The 18,196-nt window shown below is 43.1% G+C and overlaps 2 protein-coding genes across 3 annotated transcripts in view; both read right to left on the bottom strand.

Moving 5' to 3' along the window:
* TXNRD1 (thioredoxin reductase 1) overlaps positions 1-17,628 on the bottom strand; it is a 53,999-nt gene extending 36,371 nt beyond the window's left edge. Inside the window, exons 1-2 of one of the 2 annotated variants that reach the window (XM_037068528.1) lie at positions 17,454-17,628; positions 15,952-16,061 (exon numbers count right to left, since the gene is read on the bottom strand). Coding sequence is in view for 1 of the 2 variants with exons in the window: in XM_037068527.1 (XP_036924422.1) it covers positions 305-625 (321 nt within the window). In the remaining variant the exon portion in view is untranslated. Of the gene's footprint in view, positions 1-304; positions 641-15,951; positions 16,062-17,453 lie in introns of those variants that run through there. The other variant, XM_037068527.1, reaches the window with a different exon arrangement.
* Positions 4,630-6,566, bottom strand: EID3 (EP300 interacting inhibitor of differentiation 3). Its single transcript, XM_037068529.1, has one exon. The coding sequence runs from the start codon at positions 6,230-6,232 to the stop codon at positions 5,093-5,095; it is 1,140 nt and encodes a 379-aa protein (XP_036924424.1). The 5' UTR covers positions 6,233-6,566; the 3' UTR covers positions 4,630-5,092.
* Positions 17,629-18,196: the final 568 nt, after the last annotated feature.

The following is an 18,196-nucleotide window of genomic DNA, read 5'->3' as shown; positions in this document are numbered from 1 at the left end:
ATGAATATTTCTATTTTTTATTTTTTATTGTATTTTTTCCATTACCTTTAAGTTCCCTTACACCGCCCCCCCAGGTAGACTTTCAGTTTTAAAAAGCCATTTCATTCCCCTAGTTTTTATACACATTATTTATCATTTCTATTAGTTTTAAATACTGTTTTGGTGATATATTTAATATCACCTTTTATTAAAACAAAATTCTGTGCTAACATGAGATAAAACCTGGTAAAGTCAGGAATGCTTCTTTTTGATGCTCATTAAAAATCAAGTTTTAACGTTCATACACAAGCGCCCCCAAACTTACCAGCCTAGACTGTACATTTTTCTCCTGCCTACCGTCAGGTGGAGGGGGTGAAAGGCAGAGCTCGGGGTCGGTAGAACAGGATGCTTGGGGTGTGGGAGGGGGTGCGGTGGAGGAAGGCGGTGGAGGAGGTGGAGGAGGAGGAGGAGGAGGCGGTGGCGGTGGTGGAGGCGGCACTGTAGGAACACAGGAGGGCCCGGGGACGGAAGGCAGGACACCTGGAAACCAGCAGCAGTGGGGACAAGACCGCGTCACCCTGACCGTCTGTACAAAAGGTCTAACATGAGTGGCTGGCAAACACAGCCAGTATTCATCAATTGGCATTATGGCACAGGGTCCTTCGACACAGGGCACTGTGGGGGGAAGAATTTGGAAATAACAGCTATTCAGATCAAAGGATCAATACAATCTTCAGATAGCAAGTGTTATTATTCTCTAGTTCCTCTCAGAGAGCACAAAGCTGACTTGCTGGTTTGAAAGGATTAGTGAATGCAGCTTGGTGTTCTCCCAGAAAACAACTATATTTAATCTCAGTCTCACTTTATCTGCACGTACTTTGCACAGATGGTGCCAGAACACATCACTGGCTGTATAAAACGACCGTTTCTGCAGCCACCTCCCCAATATATCTGCTAGAACAGGGGCAAAAAATGCATTGTCATGCTGAAAAGCACATACTCCCTCCAACAATGTTTCTAATCTAATCTGTACTGAAATTCTGTACCAGAGAGTCCAAGGTTAAAGTCAAACTATATCAATCAGTGCCCAGACTTTACAAAGAAAGCTCTGAGTGAGCCTGGACATTTTTAACTGTACAATCAGTAAGATATGGGCAACTGAAACATTCACCTGACCCCAGAACTAAACACGGTATCTTTCAATTTTAATCTGACTTAAAAGTGCAATGCTGTCATTCAGCTCCAGGTAAGTGGTCTCCCTCCTGAAACATCAATAGGATAGACAGTAGGAGACAGCTCCCCCAGGCAACGTGAGGAAGGAGCATGCAGATGGGGTAAGGACCCAAGAAAAAAAGTGGTCCCCCCTTCCTCCTCCGAATACAACTGCTAGAAATAGTAGCTGCTGATCATAGTAGCGGACATAGAAGAGGCATCCTCACATGTCTTAGTCTCAGGATTCCTTTACAACCTAAAATTATTTAGGATCCCAAAGAGCTTTGGTCAGTGGAGTTTGTTTATAACATTTAGCATATTAAAAATTAAAACTAAGAAAAAAATTTAAATATTTTACATTATTAAAGTATTATATTTCTTAAATGTTAAACACAATTTATGTAAAAACTCTTCATCAGTAAGAAGAGCGGCAATGCTTTGCCCGGTATCTTTGTGATTCTCTTCAATGTCTGTCTTGATGAAAGGCGGCCCGTATCTTTTCTGGGTTCGCTGAGTTGCAACATGCCATGTACATAGCTTCCGGCAAACTCCATGGTAGACTCGAGTGAAAAGGACAAACAGGGTCTTAGTACTGTGAAGGTATTTCTGACCTCAGGACTTCAGACCACGCTGAGAACCACTGCAACAGGCCGCCAGTGCAAACACACGGCCCCTCACCTGCAGGTGTTCGCAGGCTTCCGTGGTGGGTGCTCCTCCCTCTTCCATCCGCCTCTCAGCGGTGCCTTTTCCCCCACCCCAGTGAAGCACTGCTCCAGATTCCCCTGGAGAAGGCCAAAAACAATTCAAGTGTGCTGGATTTCTTCAAAACTAGGATAACTAATATTTATTTCCCCCAAACAGGATTTATGTCCTTAGACACAGATTTATTCTGGGTTTTCTCACCATTAGACCTGTGTTCCGGTGTTGACCTGACCTGGGTTCAAACACTTGCTCTACTGCTCTCTAAGCTACGTAACTTGTTCTAATCGCATGTTTTTAGAAGTCCCTGTCTTTTCATTTGTAAAGTTAACGTACCTCTGTAACTCACCGAACTGCCGTTTAAGTGAGATAATACACATTAGCACAGTGGCTGGGAGGAAAAACCCTGTCAGTCACTAACGCTCCCCTACCCAAAGAAGGGAGCCTGCCTGGACTAAATCCAAAAGCCCTGGAGTGTCTAACAGATGTCCCTTGCACTCCCCTGCACTGCCCCCTACCTGAAACACCCTCTTCTGGTCAAATTCTGATCCAGTACATAGACAGAGAGTTCAAAGGGTCCTTTTATCAACATTCTAAGAGCCCAATATAAGTCCGATTTCCTCCGCCGGCTCCCTAAAGTTCCTAAACCACATTCTCCTTTCCTTTCCTGCAGCTCTATTCACACACATTGTCAGGGCACTTAGCACAGGCTGTTCCACCCCATTTAAGCCTCACAATAGTCTTCCAAGCAGATGTCTTTCCTATTTCGGAAATGACAATACAGAAGCCCTTAAGAGATTAAGAGTCTTGCCCATTACTAAGAATGGAACCCAGCTCTGACTACAAATCTCTTGCTTTTCTCACTATACCATACTCAGTTATTCATATTTCAAAGTACTTGTCATGTACATTTTCTAATTTTATCCTTACTGTTAATTTGAGATTGGTATTATTCCCACTTAGTAAATTAAGAACCTACAGTTTACCGGTTCAATAATTTGCCCAAAGTCTCTATTAGAATGTTAAAGGGTCAGGATCTAATTCCAGGTCCTTCGATCGGAAAGAGGCTGTTACCTACCAAAGTTCTGGTAAAAAAAATTTTTTCCTGCAATATTCTTCAGTTGATTTTATTGAACTTGTGGAATTTGAGCCACTCCATTAGTGGGAAACCAGGAGATGTGCAGTTTGGTTGATACCTAATCTCTATAATTCAATTATCTATTGGTCAATTCTCCTTTTTCAAGGTAAGCAAGCAGTCACAAAGTGATGAGGCGACCCAGGTATCATGACAAAGAGTAAAAACAAAAATAAGAGGTTGGCTCAATTTACATCTTACCAGCTATAACTACAGAGAAGACCTCAAACCTTCACATTCTCTGCTAACACTTCTAGTTATCACCAAGTCTCAACTTCTCCGAGTAATGACTGTGGGCATTTGACAGAGCAACCTGATGGCAAGTAAAGAACTGAAACAAGATCTTTTCGCTATCATTTGAAGAGTAACTTTTCCTCAAGCAGCAAATCTCTGGAAACCAAGGAACTCAAAGAAGACATGCAAAAGTGAGGATCGGCAAGACTGAAAGATGCCTTCCCCACTGCTAAATAAAAGGGTGGCAGACACCGGGAACAGTCAGCATTCCTTCACATTTTTGTGTGAAAACTAACCTGTTTAGATGATGAGCTGTGAGGAAGGTCAAGGTCATGACATGCAGAACCTCCACTACACACTGACCACAAACTACAAGGGTTCATCTGCTAGGAAAATAATTGGCCAAGTTTGGTGAACAATCTGTCTGCTAAAAACCTTCACTATTACTAAAGAACCTTTCCCTCTCCCCCTACCTCCCGCCACTCACATATAAGATATCTCCTCTCAACCTGATGTCATTCATTCAGCCTTTGGATTTCCCTCCTCCTACCACACTAGACTCAGCAGGAAAACGTATCATTCCCGCTATGCAAAATACTTATCCAAATAATGGCAAAATCCACCAGTACCAAAGTAAAGACCTACAGGGACGGGGAAAAAAGGTTTATTGGTATGCTCTCTATACCTTCAAACACTGTTTTTTTTTAAAGACCTAAAGTTTTGGCAATAACCTCCAAATAAAAATGCAATTTATCTTTTTAAAACAATCAAAAATAACAAAAAGAAAAAATTATGGTTTTATGAATAAATTAATAAACTGTTTCAGGTTAAACAGGAAGTTTCCAGGCATCTAAAATCCTATCAAGAAATGCAAAATTGAATTGAGAACAAATATTCAAGGTTGTTACACAATGAAACACCACTTATCTCTTAAGGACATTCTGTGTGCTAGCAGAAATTACAAAGAGAAACTAGGGACGAGGGAAGAAATTAACCAAGTAGATACAGACTAAAACTGCATGTTTGAAATAATCTGACAAAAATATCATCTACCTCTGAGGACTAACCAACAAAGTAAATGAATTTTTGCCCAGTTTAACATTCAAACGGAACAGCTAAAATAAAAAAGTTATGGTTCTCCAATGCCATACTTTCTCATGATTCCATGTATTTGGCTTCCATGTCCCCTGCCCACTATACCGTTCCCATCTGTGACCAAATCCTACTCACCTTCAGCACTTAGATGCCTCACCTAATACAGTAGATACCCTATTGCTTTTGAGTCTAATCACAGAAGAAGTATTTAGAATATGGATATCCACTAATTAATCTAAGTTTCCTGGCAATGAAGCAAGGCAAATGATTATTTAACAATGTTAATAATATTGCATATTCACTGACCTGATAGTCTTTCTTTACCACTTTTTTATCTACTCTCCCCAACCTGATTAGGAGTCCCATGTGGGATTCCCTTTGTTCCCTGTAACGGAAGAACACAGTATCACAGAGCATCATAACTAATTGTTTTTGTAAATATCAAATACCTCTTAATTTCTGAAATTTTGAACTGATTTTTATTAATAAAGTCTTAAAGGACATTCAAAACCTTTTTCCATGAACATGCCAGTATTTTTTTTTAACAACAGATCATGACAACTTTATAAACTACCAAGAAAAAAAATACATTGCACAGTAAAACAATTTCTGATGTTCTGGAAAATACTTTTTCACTTTACAAGAGGTACAATATGTGCTTCTGTTTGGATTTTACACTCTATTTTGAGATACCTTAGAAAAGCCACAAAATGCACCCTATACTAAAAACAAAAATAGTTAGTAGGAGTTTGTGATCATAGCCTCTGAAATTTCAAAAGTCGCCACAATATTTTTCCAGTCCTGTAAACTCAAGGATATAACTCCTTGTTTCCTGCCATGGGAACTGGGATCGCTTCCCTCACCCACTTGGTTAATATTAATTGGCTCTAATATTGGCAGCCTGTCTTGGTCAAGCCTTATTCTGGCAAAACCATCCCTTATAATGAAAGAAACATAAAATATATTCTCCACAGTACGAGAAAAAGACTTTGGATCAACCACAAACTCAAAATAGGACACAGGAGTATCAGGATACTTTCGAAAGTACGTTTGCAACAACCCCAAGATTCTTTCCACTTCTTTTTCTGTGGCTTCTTGATTACTACTCAGGTCCAGCCTCCTCAGCTTTGTAGGCATATCCCCATTTTCTTCCATTCTGCGAGCTTTTCTATGGTGTTCAGATCGGTGTTTTGGTGCAGAAGACTGTGACTTGAATGAACCAAAAATAAAGTGGAATGTTTCAGCTCGCAATATCCAGGACGTTGCTTCTTTGTGAACTGTCTCCCAGAAGGAAAGAGCTATATTATCATCGCAACCGCTCAACTCATTATGTTCATCTTCCATCCAGTTCATGCCCACAAATATAAACAGAAAGTCACAAAATGCAACTTGATTAAAATAGTTCATATCAGAATTTAGCTGCTTGGCTTTTTCTTTACCCAAATCAGAAGCCAAAACAAGGAACTGGGCATCGAGAGCTGCTTCTCTGGTTCGGCTCACTCCATCGAACAGGACATTGGCTTCCTCCAGAGCCTCGGTTAAGGAGTCGCTTGCCGTGTTCACTATGTCTTCACGGTTCTGCTGGACGTTATGGATGAGCTGCCGGTACTGCTTGCGGATATTCCGGCACTTCTCCTCGTCAGCCGCAAGCCCCAGGAGACTGGGATCTAAGTGGGCCTCCCCAAAGCTGAAGTCGTCAGAGGAGCCGTCAGAGCAGCTGTCAGAGCAGCCATCAGACCCCAGCGCCACTTCCACCTTCATGGGCTCTTCCTCCTCCGCCGCCTGCTTCACGGGGTACGCACTGCTGGTGATGGTCCGCACCCCCAGCTCCTCTGCTTTCCCCTCGCGCCCCCTCAGGGAGTCTTTTTCATCTGTCATGCTGGTGACCTCGGGAGCTCAGCTGGCGTTCTGCTAACGGCCTCCGCCAGGTTTCCGACAACGGCGGAAATTGAAGGGGCCCGTGGGCGCCGAGACGCCGAACGCCCATGCGCTCCGCCGGCGTGGCCAGGAAGCCCCGCCCCGCTCGTGCCGGAGCGGCGCACGCGCACGAAACAGACGCAACAATGGATCCCGACCCCGGGCCCAAATAGCATCTGCTTAAGCGATAGGTATTCTTTTAGCGTTTACTGACAGTGTCACGTAGCTTTCAAAGAAACACCTGGATGACCTATGACAAAACTGTGGGGAAACTAAAGGCCCTGCAGTTTAAAATGCTGTAACATATTGCACTTAAGTCGACCTTCATTTTTCATTCTTACTATGATTCGAAGGATCTTTCTCATTTTTATTTTTTTGGAAAACTAAATTTGGCCAAGTTATAAACTGCCCCTAAGGCCAAGGAGCTTAATCCGCAGAACTACTAAACAAACAGGCCAAATTCTAAGGATCCATTTGCAAGGTGGTTGTTTGTAACTCAATTCATTATACAAATGTAAATTGAGCCAATTACTTTCACAGGCCCTCAAAGGCCCAGCGTCCCCCAACCTACCCCACGGGAGGTGGAGGGTATTCACCAAGTGTGCGTATTTCAGTGCTAGAGCAAGCTCAAAAATGGGAGCAGGGGTTGGGGCGCAAGAGGAATCACACACAGGTGATCTTTGGTTCCGCCATCTAAGGGTGGTGGGAGGATGAAGTGAGGACATTCTCTGTCAAAGAGCTGTTTATTAGAAAGCTTGCCCAAAGCTAAAGGCTACAAGACTGAATGGACAGTAAATTTGAACCCTAAAAGGTGAGCAAAGCTAAAAAGATTTTAAACACAATTCGTTATATGAATATGAAAGTGAATGCTGTAAATCAGGTGACTGATCTAAATTGGAAAATTCACCCACCAGTTTACTGGGAATTCCAGTACGGTTGGAGAATGGCCTCAGCTCAGCAGTCACATGAACAGCAAGTACACATAACATTAAAAAGGAATAATTTTGTTTTAAGTAAGGGTAATAGAAGAAGAAGCATACATTTTTCGAAGACACTGCACATTATGGGTACTTATGCATATATATTATTCTGCCTATTATGCTGCTGGCTTCTCTAAAGCAAGAGGGTGGCATATAAATCCTCCAAGCAAAGCTGTTTTCACATGGATACGTTTGGGTAAACACATTTGAATGTATAAATAAATACAGATGAAAAACTTTGTTCCAAGACCCATTGCAAGTTACTTGGCAAGAAAAGATTTAATTTCAAATAACAGCTTAGGAGAATGAAATGCTCTTGCTTTTCATTTTATTCTTTGAAAATAAAAGGTGACTACTTTTCAGCCTTACCCTTCTCTGAAAAATGCAAGAGCAAAACAAAGTCGGGACCCAGGACAACAGGGGGCCACAATTTGCCCCCAAGTCTGGTCAATTACAAACTGATATTTAAACCTGTTTTAAATCTTAGATGAAAACACAATGCAATGCTAATTCCAACTCCCAAATCCAAACATGTTTGCTTTTATCGTTAACCATATTCTTGGGAATTTCCAATACCGACTTCACATTCAATAAAAGTAACTCAGAACCCCAAAAGTCACCCTTCCCACCCTAAGGTACTATTTTCTCCTGGCTCAGAGAAGGGAAAACAGGCTGATACCAATGGTCCATACAGAGCCTTTCATCTCAGAATTTCAAAATGCTTTACAAAAGTAAATTCTCCTAACCTACTTATAAAGTATTACTAATACTATTTACAGGGATTTCTCACGCGGTGTCAGGATGGCCGACCGGTCTAAGGGATTTCTCAGGAGATAACAGCCCACACAATTTGCTTAAAGCAACAGAACACATAAAGACAGCACCATATTATTAAGTTGTGATTTCCAGTGCTTAATTCATTCTATGCTACATCTCTGTCCCTAAGGAAGCTTAGTAACATGTAACTTAAATCATCATCATTAAGCCATGTTCACATTATATTCTGCCTTCTTAAATCTGCCTTTAGAACGAGATCCAGAGGTAGCCGCAAAGTAAAACTTTCACGTCTAATGGTTTCCCCTAATCATTTATAGAATGGGAATTTCTATACTTGTGAATCTTTAAATCACTGAACAGTGACTTTCTAACCTAAGGTCAAATTACTGGCAATAATTATATAAATGCCACTTTAAAAAAGAGAATAGCAACACACAATTTCAGTTATACTAGTAAACTTCCGTGACTTGTAACAGAAAGCAAAAAAGCACCATTACTCAAAGAAATCACTAAAGTCTATCTTCTTAATGCAGCAACACTGGTCCAGGCAACCAATGACACGCAGCTCAGCCTCCAAGATAATCCAAGATAATTCAGCTACCCACCCCCCCCCACCCCCCACCGCCTGTTTTCCTCCTTCAGGTGCTGCTGCCAAGGGCTCAGTATGGTTTTCCATTTCCTTTCTTACTGTCTGCCGTTTTCCCTTTTGCATTGTTGTTCAATCCCTTTGCTAGGAGTTCAGATTCATTATTCCAAGCACTCTTAAGCTCCTCCCCACAACCCTCAGTGCCCAACACAAACGTGAAGGGATGGATGTCACAAATTACAGATCTCTCTCTGGCCAAATAAACAAAGAACACAGACAGGGTCCACTATCTTTCCCAGTGGGATTTTTATTTCAGAATCACTCTATAACAGGGGTATCAAACTCCTTTTCACCGGGGGCCACATCAGCCTCGCAGTTGCCTTCAAAGGGCCTAAATAATTTTAGGACTGTGTAAATGTAACTACTCCATAACTGTTAAGGAGCTGAAATTACATTATGCCCCTTAAAGGCAACAGAGAGCCTGATGTGGCCCCCGGTGGAAAGGAGTTTGACACCCCTATTCTGTAACAAGTGGATGTTTGAGTTAAGTCCTGCATTCTGACAGATAAGAATATCCTGCCATCTAGCTGCCTCCCTAAACGCCGTTGTGCCTTCCTTCACAGCACCTTTTCTCCTCTCATCCTGCCGGGGCAACTATTTAATACTGAGCTGTAAGGAGATGTGGTAAAAGTCCTAGTTTGATTTGTCAGAGTAGCAGAATGCAAGGTCTGTTTTCTTTTTCTTCTTCATTTCCTTTAAGTTTATGTTCCTGAACGTATACTTTGCTTTGACTGATTTTTAGTATCAATGGCAAACTTTGCTACAACCACCAAGCAAATGAGTTTTGGAGAGACCATGAACAGTGAGGAAAGAGGTAAACCTGGGTTCCACTGGTGACCCATTAGCTACTAATGTTAGCCAGCCAGGTGGCTTACCCTCTAGGCCTCCAGCTTCCTTATTAGTAAGATGGGAATACTACTATTTACATCATAAAGTTACTCTGTGTACTGAACAAGAATTATGTGACAGATTTGACAATATGTGCAACTACTGAGTAGATATTTAATAAATCTTCAATTATCCCAAAGACAGCAAATGTTTAATAAACATTAGACACCAAACAGAAAAATACATATACAAACCAGTAGCTTCACGCATCGATGTTGTTTTAGAAACAAAAATATTTTAAAGGTTGAATCCATAGGAGGAATAAAGGAACATATCCCACTATAACAAATCCCAGTGGAAAGAAATTTGCCATATAATCAAATTTTAGAACCTAAAGTTTCACCTAATGGAAGTGTGTATGGTACTTTCAAAGGTGAACCAATCTACTAGATATTCTGAAGCAGATCCACAAAAAGTCTGGACTATATGCAAAATTATTTATGTACCATTTTCTCCTGAATGGCTCCTTGGATTTCAGCAGTATTCAAAAGAGGCTTTGATAACTACTCTATTCAAATAATATTGCTTTATTGTTAGTGGAATAAAAGATGAAATGACAGTCCCCACAAAATAATTTGGCGCCATCCCGTGAAATATTGCAGAGCATATAAAACCTCCACCCCTACTCTGTGGTAACAGTTGCACACTTAACTGACACTTCAGAAAACCCAGTAGGTCTGACCTGCCGAGCCTAATGTAAACAAGGGTGTGACCTGAGGACAATAGAACCTTTCAGGCTACAACAGCAATTATCAACTCTCTGGGGACACACCTCCGTAGTCAGCAATGAGCATCAGGTTGTTCTGATGGAGGAGGTGCTGGATGAGGTGTTGGATGAGGCCTTCGAGGCACAGGAAAGCACCCAGTGCGTGCCTTTCAAAGGAGGCAGCCTGAAAGGAACTCTGCTCTGGAGGCCTGAGTTCAAATCAAAGCTATATTAGTTTCCACTTATTTTCTTCAGCGTGAATTTCCTCAATTGTGAAATGAGTCTAGTGAATGTGTTCTCTGCCACGTAGAGTGGTTGTGACTCTCAACAAAAAATCATATACGAACTTTGCCGCCAAATGTACTCTAAGGTACACACACTGCCCTACAGACTAGTGTTAGAGGTAACAGAGTGCCCAGCTCTATGGAAACACTGGTACTCCATAAATTGTAGCTAAATACACATGGTCTGACTTGCTTCTCCACTGACCTGGACACACGTGCACAGGCAGCTGAAGGTGGGCAACATGGCTATCGTACAGCTCTTTGAAATTCTGAACTGCTTCACATGCTTCCTAGACTCTCTCCTGAACATCTGAGGGCTTGGTCTCTCATAAAGACTGCCCACCTTCACAAAACCAGGCATCTTATAGCTAAACATCCCACTTAAGTGAGTCTCCTGTAGCTGTGGTCCATCCATTCAACAAATACTAACTGAATGCATACTAAGTGTTAAAACAGAAGATATAAAAATAAATCAGGTTTGTCTTAAAGGATGCTAAATTTAGTAGGCACAGAGGAATGCAGTTCCACACAGCAAGCATCTAACGAATGAATTCCAATTTGCCCAAGCTATGCTAGGAATACCAAGATGCGCGTGGAGTCAGCCCTGAATCATGCACACCCATCACATGGGGGAGACCAGGCATGGATCCCAATGGCAACAACACAAAGCCAAGTGCCAGAAGCGTGGGTATATCTGAGTAAACTTTATAGACAGATCTGAGTCCCATTGCAGGTTCTGCCACTTAATTACTGTGTATGGGGCATGCTCCTTCAATTCTCAGGGCCCATTTTCTCATATGTAAAACTGGATGATAATTCACCTCCTTCATAAGACTACTGTAAGGATTTAATCAAGTAAGCATTACAGGGTTGAGAGTCTTGTGCAGAGCAAGGCATTCAATAAATGATAGCTATTATCACTAATAGGCATGTCTTAAATATTTGCTGAGCTCTATCTAATAATATAGACCTGGGATCACAGGCACAAAGAATACAACCAATGATCTACTTTTCATATACAAGCCCCACCCCCCACCCCAATCACTGGTGGGCTTCCTCCTTTTCTACAGAGGAGAATTTATGGAAGCACTGTGGGAGGAGAGGGGAGGGGAAGAACGGGCAACTCTGGTCTTGTGCTCTAAGACAGGCAGCTGGAAAAGTGAGTTTGAGCAGGAAGTCAGAACGTGAAATAAAGAACAGAATGAAAAAGGGGAATTCTGGGGACTCTAGCTGTAACAGCACTACCAGGAGCTTCCTGTAGGTAAAGGAGCAGAGCAGAAGATAACCAGAAAAGTAGGTGGGGCCCCAATCCCCAAGGACACAGAATGCCAAACTAAGGAGTGTGCACGTTACCATGGTTACAGATCTGGGGACAGCCAAGATGCCATCAGAAACCTGATTCTGACCGCTGATGGACAGGAAAGAGATCAGAACTGGGAAGCAAGTTAGACACCGATGAAATGGTCTGAGCAAGAGGCTAGGAGCAGCTGAAGTAGCCTGAGCAAAGCTAACAGAGGTGGTGGGCAGGTACCAAGGACACAGGCCCAGTAAGTGAACAGACAGGACAGGTGCCAGGAAAGCTGACCCCTGGACCACCAGAATAGTGACGTGCTGTAAAAGAACAGCCACACGCGAAAAATGGCTTGTGTTGTCGCTGGGTTAAAGTGGGAGGAGGGGGCACTGGGTCTCAACATGGCTTCATAACCAGTAAAAATTGGACTCTATAAAATCAGCACCAGATACATTTATTTGCAGACCTAACAATCTATGCCCCCTTCAAATTATGTTAGTCTTGACCGCTTTCCTTATTTTTAAGTAAATCAGAGCCTGTTCAAGTCCCTCATCTTCAAAGGAGTCCTTCGATTCTCCTTAGACCTCAACCTTAAGTAGGTCAGAAGCAGGGACACTGCTCATCACCACCCTTCAGTGGACAGTCCTATGGTGCCAGGAGGGCCACTATGCCTGCCACCAGTCAAGGGGACATTTCTCTCTTTTCCCTCTGCCCAATCGTTAACTCTGGGCTACAAAAACAAAGACAACTGAAGAGAAATAAACCCACTCAAGGAACTTCCTGGTGGCTCTCCTCCACACCTGGGGTTTCTGGGCTTCCCTCCCAGAGAAAAGGAAGAAAGAGACCAACAAAGGTAAGCATTTTCTGATCCCCTTTTCTCAGTACTTCCTCAAACAAGTTTACACGTCTAAAAAAGTTTTTAAGTTATTTAGATGTCCTGGGAGGGAAAGTAGAAGGGACAGATCCCAGATGAAAATGTCTCAGAGGAAAGAATCCAAAGAAATAAAGTTTTCTGCCAGTTTCGGTATAATATTGAGAGAGAAAGGGAACAGCTGGAGAGTCACTAAATTCCCACTCATCTCCCAGTGTCTGTTCAGTTAAGAGTCTGGTTTCTGGAAACTGCAGAAGTTGGGCTTGGAAGAAGGAGACCTGCCTTTGTTTCAACGCCCACCCCACTGCAAGGCTGGGACACGGGGCTACCTGACCACCACAGGATCACGTCTGAGCTCCGCCCACAACTGTCCGTAACTCACTTGTACTGTTCATCATGCCCTGATTTGTGTCTGTCATCTCTCCCATTACTGCTTTGAAGAAATTAGCTCCCATGTTGCCAGTTTTAGTCTTATCTCCCCAAACTACTTAAGTGTAAGTAAGTCTAGCACTTAGTATTCCAATCAGCACTTTTTCATTCACTTTGCTTTTCTCTATCCCACCACAGTGGTTTCAACACTCTGGAATCCTGGAGACACTGGTCTACATAGAGCGGTCCCTATAAAGAATACTTGCATTCCTGCCCTTAAGAACTAAAACGTTCAGAAAGCCAGCTGTCTTGGGGCAATAGGAGCTCCATTTATAGTTCTCTGAATTTAGTAGCGCTCCAATTCCAGTTTTACACATCAACATACAAGTCCTAGCCACAGACAGAATATTTCCCTATTTTTCTATTCAGGTATAAATTGTTACCTACTGAGTTATCACTTGCTATCTTCTAACTATTGCATTTTGGATATTAACAAGTAGTCCTTGGTTTTCCCCACTTGTAATTATTTACCAACTGATCCTGACCAAACTACCTTATACATTAAAGTAAGTCCCAAACTTGGTATTTATCCTAAGAATGACCTGAGGGGGCTTGCTACATAAATACATACATACATACATACATACACACACAAATAAAGGCAGATTCTAGCCCCTTCCAGAGGATTTACTCAGCAAGGCCTCAGGCAAAGCCCAGGCAGGCATGCTTAATAACCACTCCAGAGGATTCTGTGTAGTGGTCCAGAGACCACTGTTTTTTGTAACTTTTAAAAACCTTCCTGTACGTAGTCATCTAAGCTCATCAGTTTCTTCCAATAGGATTCTCACTCCCATATCTCCTACAATAAGTACATTAAAAGCAAGGTGAGTTCTGTTGTTGCTGCGCTTATTTATCACGGAGGGAAGGGAGACAAAGGAAGAAACAAGAGGAGAAAGGAGAAGCAGACTTTTTTTTAAGTTCCCTCTCCATTATCTGTGCTACAATCAGAGTATGAAATCTCAACCTTCTTTTTTAAGGTGTGGACCTTAAGATCTTAACACTAATCCTGTAAGCACTCAATTCTCCACTAAATAAATGCCTTTCTCCACTGAAACCCAATATTCCCTAAAGAATTTCAGAACCCACCATTTTGCCCCAAATATGGGCAACATTTGGCTGGAAATTCACAAACATTTCAAACCAGTGGTTCTTACCAGTAGTCTCTTCCTCCATTCCTTAGTACCCATTAAAAAACAAAAATACCTGGCTGGCGTAGCTCAGTGGATTGAGCGCGGGCCTGCGAACTACACGATCACGGTTCGATTCCCAGTCAGGGCATATGCCTGGGTTGCAGGCCAGTTCCCAGCAGGGGACTCACAAGAGGCAACCATACATTGATACTTCTCTCCTTCTCTCCTTCCCTTCCCCTCTAAAGATAAATAAATAAAATCTTAAAAAACAAAACAGAAACAAAAATAAATCAAATGATACAAAATTGAATGGTAAGTTTACTTAAAAGAGATGTGCCAAATGATCTAATCTGAGTCGATGGTGTGCTTGTCATTCATGGCATTGCACTTCCCCAAATGGTTGAAATGACCTGAGATCATATGGAATTGAAAACACCAGACCGTATCAACAAAATGGGTCTAAAGCTCATAAAAAGTAATTCTTTTTATTCCCACTGTTGTTAAAACCAGGACCCTCTGTAGAATTTATATAAAGATCAAATAACTTTAAAGTCCAATTTTCTGGCAGGTGGAACACAGAGACCAATCAGACAGGAAGGAGTATTAATAGATCTTTGTCTTACTTTCCCTGCAAACTAAAGGTCTGAACAACACAATCATTTTACATCACGCCAAAAACTTATTAGCTCTTTATTTTCCATTAACTTGCTATTTGTCTTTGAAGTCTATCTCCATTTCCTATGCCCATTTTTCAAAAAACATAAATAAAAGTGTTTTAGGAAAAAAGGTAATAAATAAAAATACAAATCAGTTGCTAATATTCTTCCTCAAGAGACACACATCTAAATAGACTTTACACTTAACTGAGGCCTCGGGTTTGCTTTCTCAGAAGGAAATGTTCAAGTACGAGTTCCATTTCTTAAAAATTACATAAGCCACAAACAGACAAGGACAAAAAAGGACAGCAGAAATCAAAGAGGTATCAGGCTGATGGGATTCTGAGGCTTTCCAACCAGGTAACCGACCAGACCTGCTGTAGATCATCCGTGTTACTACACCCCCCCAACCACACGGCCAGCCTCGGCATTCTGCCATGCCCTGGGCCATGACCCATTCACCTCTCAAAGGCTGGACCAGTCAAAGGAAACCTTTCTCCCTTTTCTCCCCACCCAAGTGTTAACTCTGGGCTACAAAAAAGACACCTGAAGAGAAACAAACCCACTCAAGGAACTTCCTGGTGGCTCTCCTCCACACCTGGGGTTTCTGGGCTTCCCTCCCAGAGAAAAGGAAGAAAGAGACCAACAAAGATAAGCATTTCCTGATCCCCTTTTCTCAGTACTTCCTCAAACGAGTTTACATGTCTAAAAGCTTTTAAGTTATTTAGATTACTGGGAGGGACGGAGGAATGGACAATAGGAAAAGGACACTCAACAACTGATTTTAAAAGATGAAAATAGTTACATATACCCTTCCCCACGTCAGAGATTTACCCAACGTTTCATCAACTTGGACTAACACGTGATCTAGCCCCTGTGTGTTTCTTGGTCATTTTCTAAGGATGGGCTCCGTCTGGAGGTTCGTTCACATCCACTCCGGCTTTGAAAGTTTTGGTCTGCGACCGTGGTGGGCTCATTCCCAGCTCAGGCGGGCGAAAGAAACGTTCATGACTCCTACCTACCTTCAGGGTGGGCCCATAGCCGCCTAGCTTTCTCCGTTTCACAAACACCACGGGTACGTTGGTCTCCGAGGTCGGCTCGGCCAGCGCTCTCTCGAGGCCCAGCCCGTCCTCTGTGGCACAGAAGCAGAGAGGGGAGCGGGTCAGGCTCTCCGCCCAGAAGCGCGGCGGCGGGAAGTGCGCGGCGAGGCGGGGGGGCGAGGGCGGGGCTTCCGCGTCCGAAGGGCGCGCCCCCAGGCCACCCGCACATGCCGCCTCCCCGCAGGATAGAGCCACCTACCCCAGCCCTCACAGCGACCTAGGCTTGCGATTAGGCTCGGACCCTGGATCCCGTCCACCAGCACAGAAGCCGGAAAACACGAGGCCAAAACGCCAGATCCGTCCAGACTCAAATCATGGCAAGTCTTGCTAAACTTACTTACACCTTCTATTTTCCCAGTAAATTTGGAATTCAGGAAAGCCTCAAAAAGGAGGCTTATGGAACAATTATCTCAGCTTTATTTATAGAACACCTCCCAACTTAATCTTCCTTTAAACGCTGCATGTATACAGAATGCTAAAATCCAGCTTCCAATGTTCTTTGACATTTCAACCCATGGGGCAAAATTACACTCTGCCGACTTAGGGTTATCTATTTAAGAACCTTGAAAAAACACAATAACACCCTGCCTGACATAGGGGGCCTTATGGTCCCCTTTTACAGGCGAACTCAGGGAATGCCTCAGTGACAGAATTAAAAATAGACTCCAGTTAAACTGACATCAGGTCCATTTATGAGACAAAAACCACACCACCACTCAAAAGTATAGTCGTTTGATAATAATAGTGGTAATAGCAGCTAACACTTCTGTAGTGTTCTGCATATATGAACACCATCTTCGCAACTACCTTTTCGAGGTGGGGCCTATCAGGTTCCTCTCACAGATAGGGAAACTGAGGCACAAAAGCTGATTTGCCCAAGGTCACGCAGCTGGTCAACCGCAGACCCACTTTTAGGCTATGTGGTGTACAACTGCTCTCCTGAAATACCTGATACAGTCCGATAAGAGAGCTGGTTCCACTCTTAGCTGTCCCATTTAATTGCCTGGGGCAAGTCATATGATTCCGAGCCTTAAACATGGAAATACATATAATTTGCCAACGTCTCAGGATTTCTGAGGATTCAATGGTGTGAAAACTCCTTGAAAGGCATCCTTAAATTGTTACACTCTCTTAATGCTGTCCAGGATCTGTCAATCCATTTCACCACCTACATTTCAAGACTCGTGCACTAAGAAACGACACAAAAACCCATTTTCTCGGATAATTTTGCAAGGAAACTGTCTCTACAAAGAGCTGGAGAAAAGAAACCACCAGGGGGCCGGTATCACCGACCACATGCTAAGCTTTCACTAACCCAGGCGAAACAATGAAAGCTGCAAAGACGCTCACTGGCCTCAGAAATGCCTCACCCCAACTCAGACACGCCTTAAAACGTCTCCCCTTCCCCTGCATTCACCACGCACCGGGCAGGCGGAGGTTCGCGACCCCGGCGAGCTCACAGCCTCAGCGCTCAGTTAGCCCAGAGCAGGGCTTCAGGCTCTTCTTCAAGTGCCCCACGCCTTCTGCTCCGTTGCAATGCGGGACTGAAACGAACAGGGGAACGGGCTGCTGGGTCCTAGTGGCTACGAGAAGCCACGCCCTTGCCTGAGCTGAGCGGGTGGGCGGAGAACCAGAGTCAGAATGACAAAGCAAAAATCCACTCCTCGTGCGGCGCTGGCAACCTACGCCAATGGCTTAGCTAACTAGGATCCCCTAGCTAAGGCTGACGCCACATCCTCTTCCTGCTCATAGCGCCCCCCAAACCCAAGAAAAGAACAAAAACAATTTAAAGAATGTTTGAAACTAGAACCCAAAATAAGAGTGTGTTTTAAATGAACAAAACTGGACTATGCCCTAAGGCAGTGACAAAACTTGGCTGCCCATTGTACTCACGGGAGGATCTTTAGAAATGCTGGCGCCTGCCTCCCACCCCAGATACTCTGTTGTAATAGGTATGGGTGCCACCTGGGCATCTGGGTTGTGTTTTTAACTCCTTGGGTGATTCCAGCGAGCAGCAAAGTTGGGGACCCATTGCCCTCAGGTAACGTATTAGCCAGGAGGAAGTTAGTTATCAGGCTTTTAAAAGAAAACACCTAGTCCACCCTGACTAATCCTGAAGTGAGCCTACTTCCCTGCCCTTAGTCATATTCTTACTCAGCGTCTCATA

The sequence above is a fragment of the Sturnira hondurensis genome, unplaced genomic scaffold, assembly GCF_014824575.4.
Source record: "Sturnira hondurensis isolate 20B ecotype Veracruz unplaced genomic scaffold, ASM1482457v3 Scaffold0017436, whole genome shotgun sequence".
Lineage (NCBI taxonomy): Eukaryota > Metazoa > Chordata > Mammalia > Chiroptera > Phyllostomidae > Sturnira > Sturnira hondurensis.
Note: the sequence above shows the minus strand (reverse complement) of the source record. Positions and strands in the feature narration are given on the sequence as shown.